The sequence below is a fragment of the Photinus pyralis genome, unplaced genomic scaffold (genome assembly GCF_008802855.1).
Source record: "Photinus pyralis isolate 1611_PpyrPB1 unplaced genomic scaffold, Ppyr1.3 Ppyr1.4_unclustered_Scaffold4085, whole genome shotgun sequence".
NCBI lineage: Eukaryota > Metazoa > Arthropoda > Insecta > Coleoptera > Lampyridae > Photinus > Photinus pyralis.
Genome location: NW_022171522.1, coordinates 233,129 through 239,740, shown reverse-complemented (window position 1 = coordinate 239,740; position 6,612 = coordinate 233,129). Strand labels below are relative to the sequence as shown.

The 6,612-nt window shown below is 35.3% G+C and overlaps 1 protein-coding gene across 1 annotated transcript; it reads right to left on the bottom strand.

Moving 5' to 3' along the window:
- Window positions 1-440: 440 nt before the first annotated feature.
- On the bottom strand, window positions 441-1,357 carry LOC116182162 (protein DPCD). The gene is made up of 3 exons (XM_031502662.1): window positions 1,014-1,357; window positions 730-966; window positions 441-680 (listed from the first exon to the last, which is right to left on the bottom strand). The coding sequence occupies exons 1-3, from the start codon at window positions 1,269-1,271 to the stop codon at window positions 576-578; spliced, it is 600 nt and encodes a 199-aa protein (XP_031358522.1). The 5' UTR covers window positions 1,272-1,357; the 3' UTR covers window positions 441-575.
- Window positions 1,358-6,612: the final 5,255 nt, after the last annotated feature.

The window sequence follows — 6,612 nt, the reverse complement described above, 5'->3', positions numbered from 1 at the left end:
AACGGCTACAACTATACCAAAACTCATTTTTACACGGATTATTTCCCCTATTTGTCCTTCGTTGAGTGGACTATAATCGAACGACTTACAACATACCGTCGTTTAGAATAGTATTTATTTAAACAAGCCCATTTAATTTGGGCCACCCTGTATAATACTTAGCAGAAAACGAGTTTTGAGTATAGTATTCCCATCTGTGGTGCAATAGTTACACTACACACGAACATTGTTTACACGAGTGGAATCTTTACATTAAATTATGTTGTGATATTAAATTAACGTGATTAAAAAAGAAATAAAAATAATTTTGAAGCAGATGTTGCTAGCAGAAACAATCGATTTAAAAAAGCACCATAACCAACAAAATCATACCTATCTGGTATTTTCTTCTTCATTGCAGCTGTTTTCACTATAATTTATTAACGAAATTTAAAACCTACTGCAACAAATCTCAACTTTCGTTTATTACATAAATAAGAGATACATTGATCACTTTTACACAATATTGCACCATTACAACATGTCACAGAAGGATGTCAACTTAAAGTAACATAACCTCATAAGTTCACATCACATTAACTTGGTTTACAATCCATATCGCCTTCTTTACATGCTTTTATGGTTTTAACTTCATCAAACAGAGCTTTCTCAAAGTCAATCAACTGCTTTGGCTTTTCATACTAAAACGATACAATTAATCGAAGTTTACATCCTAGTATTTTCACTTACATTAATTACTAACGTATTGAATTTGTGAAACATTTGTATCCTATTCTGTTCTGCTAATAAATTTAAACGTTCTAATTCTGGAATGTTCAAAATTTTGAAATACTTTCTATTACTAGTTCGAACAATTAAATGTCGACTCTCTGGATCCACAGTAACGCTGTAAACATCTATCGAATAAGGTAAATTACGAATCCTCCATTCTAAATTCTTTCTTGTAATCCGTCGACTAACAAAGGGCTAAAAAATCAATTTTAAACATTGATCAAACAATTAAGAGTTACAACCTGACTTGAATTTTCCTTAATTAAAATATCTTCGGTCTTGAAAGTGGGCTCGGGATCGCCCACTTCAATATGCCATTCGCCTTCACCACCAACATTGGTCTTTACTTTCCAAGCTCTTCGAGTAACCACTCCGGTTTCCATATTATACTCTTCGACCATTTCCCTGCCGTCTGGTAATAAGAAATGTACCTTTCGAAGGTTACCTTGTTGTATGCAGGTTTTCTTAGCATTTTTCAATATTGTAAGCCAATCTATCATATTATTTTTTTAGAAACACAACATTTGCATTTTGCTTTGCTTTGGATTTTGTTTATTTATTTTTAATACCAACACAACATTACGCGCGTGGGTTTTCTTGAATCCCCTGCAAAATGCACTAACCACAGATCACAACAATTAACTTACCACTGACACAATATTATATATAGGGTGAAAGTAAATGTGTTACAGTTCTCGCGTGTACTGATCAGATAGACTGTTGTTTTTAATAGCCTCAGTAACGTCAATTATTCACTGCGTCAATTCAGTGGATAAAAAATCGACAAATACTCTTTATTTCGAGAAAGACGAGATTAGATAGGAATAGAAAAACCGAGTAAAATCAGAATTACTCTTGTGTCACACTTCTCTCATTGTAGTGGTGTATATGGCTTACAAAGCAACTACAAATTGTTAAAAATGCTTGTATTCGACTTATACAGGCTGATTCAAATTGAGGGCCACCATGGGGATCTCGGAAACTGTAACGGATAGGTAGGTAGTTTCAATTTGCATATTTTGATACATAGCAAAATGCCGTTTTGAAACTGAAAAAATTCCGGCTACCTACGTACTTTCAGATACATCCTAAAAAAACGAAATTTTGCAAAGTCGTTTTTATTTTTTACCGTAGTTATTTAAAAATATATTTCAAAATAAATCACACATATTATGGCCACTTTTTTCCTCTACAACATGCTAGTTTTAAATTTTATGCCTGACGTTTCGTCTGCGGTTAACCATTCTCAATTCTCATGGAAATCATTTTTACCTTTTTTGTCATTTGATAGAGCGTTTTTTCTACTTTCAAAAATGTAAACAGCACTATTTTTTTAATATTGTTAAAATATCTTCTTTTTTACCTGACAATCTTTGTCTTGGGCAGTGTATGTTCGTAGTTTCTTGCGTTTTTATGAATTAATAGCGCCATTTACGACGACGAACTTAAAGTTTATAGTAGTAGTGTTCGTAGGGGCATTGCAATTTTTGACTGTACAGTTGTTACCACTCAAATCACAGACAGTTTGGTTGCAGTGGGGCTGGAACTTGATGACACAAATACAACTCCTACGTTGCGTTATACTATGGTATGTTCTTTCTGTGTTGGGACGTGAGACAGAATCGGTAAGGGAATTAAATAAAACTAAGAATTTGGTGCGTCTGAAGAAATAAGGAAAATAATTATACTCACAAGGCTTGGTTTCGCGGAGTAAATCAAAAGACGATCAGAAAAAATGAACCATCATGAAAGAAACCTGGCACAGCAGACACAGATAAATAAAACTACGTCACCAATATGCAAAAAGATAAATACAAAAATCAAACAACTTGGATCATTGAGTCAAATGCAATTAAACAAATTAGTAAAAACGAAATAAGAGTGAAATAATAAATACAAATGAAAAAAAGAGCCAACTTAGTACAAAAACACATCCAAAACATCTACTGTTCAATTTAGACAAAAGAACTCGTAAAATGATAAATTGCGTGCACCTAAAGAACATCAAAATGGGCATGGTTCTGTTTCAGCATCATTTTTATGAATCACTTAACACGAAAAACCGCAGGTGAGAATCCAAGCAGTATTTAAATTGAAGTAGATTATCGTAGGTAAGATAATTTTTTTGAAAGCATGTTGTCTAAAAACTGCATGAGTTTATTTTCATATTTTGCGAAATATAAAAATGACCGAATGCAGTTTTTTACTGACAACATGCTTGAATAAAAAATTATCAGGTTTATTTTGATGCACGAGTTTAATTTGGAGGAATATTTCCCGAACAAACTACTTGTGAAACTGACGTTACCTACTTATAATTTGTCGGTGTATTACGAAAGTGTCCAAAGCAGTTGCCAGTTGCCATGGATATGGACTGTGCAATGATCGCAGGGCTCATTCGCTTTCTACAATGCAATTACCGCAGTAATTGAGCGATAATACAGGATTTATTACATATGAGGGAAATATTCACATAAACAGACCTAATATACTAATCAGCGGAAAAGTCAGATAGAGGGGTATTGCTAAGGCGCAAGAACTGCAGTCCGAGAAGGTCCAGATACAGCGAAAAAAATAGAACTATATAGGTGCTTTCTCCACGGTATAAACGGTTAATAGAATCATACAGGGGTATACACACGAGATAATCTCCTTTCCTTTCTCACGAGTACATATAAAAATACTCAATAATGACTGTTCAACGACTACACACAAAAATGATCGCTTGGGGCACGCCATGCTTTATTAAATAGATTTTGAAAAATGTAAATAATAGCAAAATTTGACATAAAATATAAACAAGAAAAAGCCAGTAACTTGCCGACTATTTCTGTGAATCTTCATTCCCAAAAACGTTTCTGTTCCTGCTACAGCGCAAAACGTGGACAAGTTAAAGACATTTCACGATTGCTGTGTACAGGATCTTGCCTATTGTTTCTGTACTTACTTCTTCTTGTTATAAGACGCGTTGCCTAAACGCAAGGGTATGCCACCACAACCTAAAAACTAATCTCGAAATTGATCTACTTATTGGCATGCTAGATAAATAGGTATAATAAGATTCAGTCTAGCAACTTTATAAAATCAATGCTTGAATAACGCTTAGGTATATATGTTGTAGATATTTTACTTACCTAGTGAAACGATCCCCCTCTTTTATTTTCCCTTAGATCTGTAGTGCACTTAACCCCCAGGTTCTACGCTAACTTCACACTACAAGAACACGGAAATAAAATAAACCCAGCAACGTTTTAAAAAATGGCCACCCGAATGACTATTCCCTCTAAAACTAAACAAGTACCCGCTTAAATTTGAAAAGTGGCACGTGATAAAACATCTAAGGCAGGGCCTCCTTACGTTAGTTGTAGACAACGCTTTGACCTGAAGCACAGTAGGGAAGGAATTTTAAATAAAACACTGAAATTGTGAGAAGTTTGTTTAATAATGATCGTAATTATCATGATTGTGAAAACCCGGAAATTTAGTTGATGTACATTAATATAAACAAAACAAACAAAGCCAAAAGGTGTCGTACTCTCGCAAAAGTCACTGCCAAGGATAAAAAGAGTACGACGTAAGAAAAACCTTGCAGTTTGATTAAAACAGTCCAAAAGTTAATTAACAAAATATTTTGTAAAAGTTTAAGCAGTAGTTAACAAAGATAGTAAATGCATATACACAAGGATGGTTACACTCAAGGTTAAAAGCAAGTTTTTGGGGACAATGGGTCAGGTAGAAGCAGGTACCAAGATTCTGAGAAAGGGTTAAAAGTACAGGATGTGACTCATCTTTGGTGCAATAAAGTCCTTTTGTTGAAAGCAAGATGGAAAACTACATGGCCTTGTAGGCAAATTTGACTAAAAACAAAATATGTGGAAATTATTGAATCGCCACTCATTTATCACACATAGATTCTAAACTGAAGAGCTTTGATTAGCGTAATCTCGCTCCTGCAAGATGGGTAGTCCGCCCCTGGTTTCGGGGTTTCGAACCTACAGTTGGATGTCGAAGACAGTGCACGGAATTAGGTGCCCTAACACATAAATATAGACTACAGTTTCTTTTTCCACCTTCCCGAGACTGCTTCATTCACGGAGAAAATTGTTAGTAACATACAACAAGTCAGTACATACATCAAACGAATCAGCAATTTCCACATAAGTATTAAAATAAAATGAAAACTTATATGAATGTAACTTCAAGGACAAGACCAAGTAATCAACATCAATAAACATAAATTAAGCAAACATTACACCAAAAATGTAAACAATTAAAAACAATAGCATAACGGTATCACACATATGATTGCATTGCGGTTAAACAAAGCAAATTTCAAAAACAGAGATTCAAACACACAACAAATATAAAATGCGGCATACAAAACACAAATACGATATAAAGAAATGCAAAAATTACTACCTGCATTAAATAACACAAAATAACAACAAACATTTATGGAGCGAAACGTTCACTACCTCCATTCAAGACCAGATGCCAAACGTAACTCCCGTTCGTGCTTTCTAGGTGGCGCAGGCAACTTTTTTTCCCACCTAGAAATTGCATGGTTGCCAACTCTCAAAAATGTATGTATCGTCGTAAGCTGTATATACAGGGTGGAACCTTTCAGATCATATAGAAAACCATTGGAATATTTAGAGCCCAGTTACTTATGCCTCGAATTGCATGCAGATCAATTGGTACTTGCTAGCAAAGATCTTTGTTGCTAGTCTAGCTAGCGTTATCTCGTTATCGAAACAGCGTTCGAAATGTCTTAGAAACATAAGCAAAAATAAAGCTAGACGATAAGCATTTCTTGACTTGACACCCCATACCAGTCCGCCAATTGAGTGTAATAATTGCAGATGTGGTCTTTATCACACTAAACGGTTGCTTCACTTCCAAACAACCAATAAAACGCGCTGCCAATTGTGACGTACTTCAGCCCGCAGTTCTCGAGTTGGAGGAGGAACAGACGGACAGACGAACGGACAAAACAATTACATGAGAGGAATTTTTAAAGAAAAAAATTCTCCTAAAAAGGCACTGGACCCAGTATTTCTCTACCATCACCAGACTCAAATTCGGTCATGGTCTTTACCCTTCCCGTATATATAAAATATGCATCGAGTCACCTGCTTGCCGATGCGAGGGGCGGATCTTAACCATTTTCTTTATGGCAACTTAATGAAATGAACATAGACAGATGTTAACAAAATTAATAAAACTCGGTCAACAACTGCCCACCAACATCGTTAACCTTCTGATGGCTACCACTGATAAAAGTAACTTCGATATTCTATATGGTTCATGAGACAAACACAGAATCAGCTTTAGTTCCAAAACCTAATTGTTTTTGTTCCTCTTGTCTTAATTACCGCGGTTGAGTGCTTTGCGCACTTGACACGTCAGCGCCTTTTAAATAAAAAAAATTAAAAAAAAAGCATGTGTACTACTGTACTTGTTTATCACATGTTGTATCACCACCTTAAACGCATTATGTCTATGCTTAAACGTCGTACATTCCCTATTTCTATTACGTGTTTGATGTTGACATTAAACAGAACGCAATGTTTTTTATTCTTTGATTGTGTGTCTGCATAAATCCACAAGAACATAAACGTTGAGTAAACAGAGACTCTGTGAGTAAAGAAATCCAGGTAGAGGCGCAACGCCTATTTACTAGAATTCGTCGGGAACATATTTGAAATTTACACAGCGCTTAATGGAATCTCAGATCCCGACAGCAAATTGCTAGTCGGCGTTCCAGTGTGTTGGATAGAGAAGGGAAATGCTTAGTAAGAGATTAAAGTGACTACGATTTGTCTTATGGAGGTTGCGTCC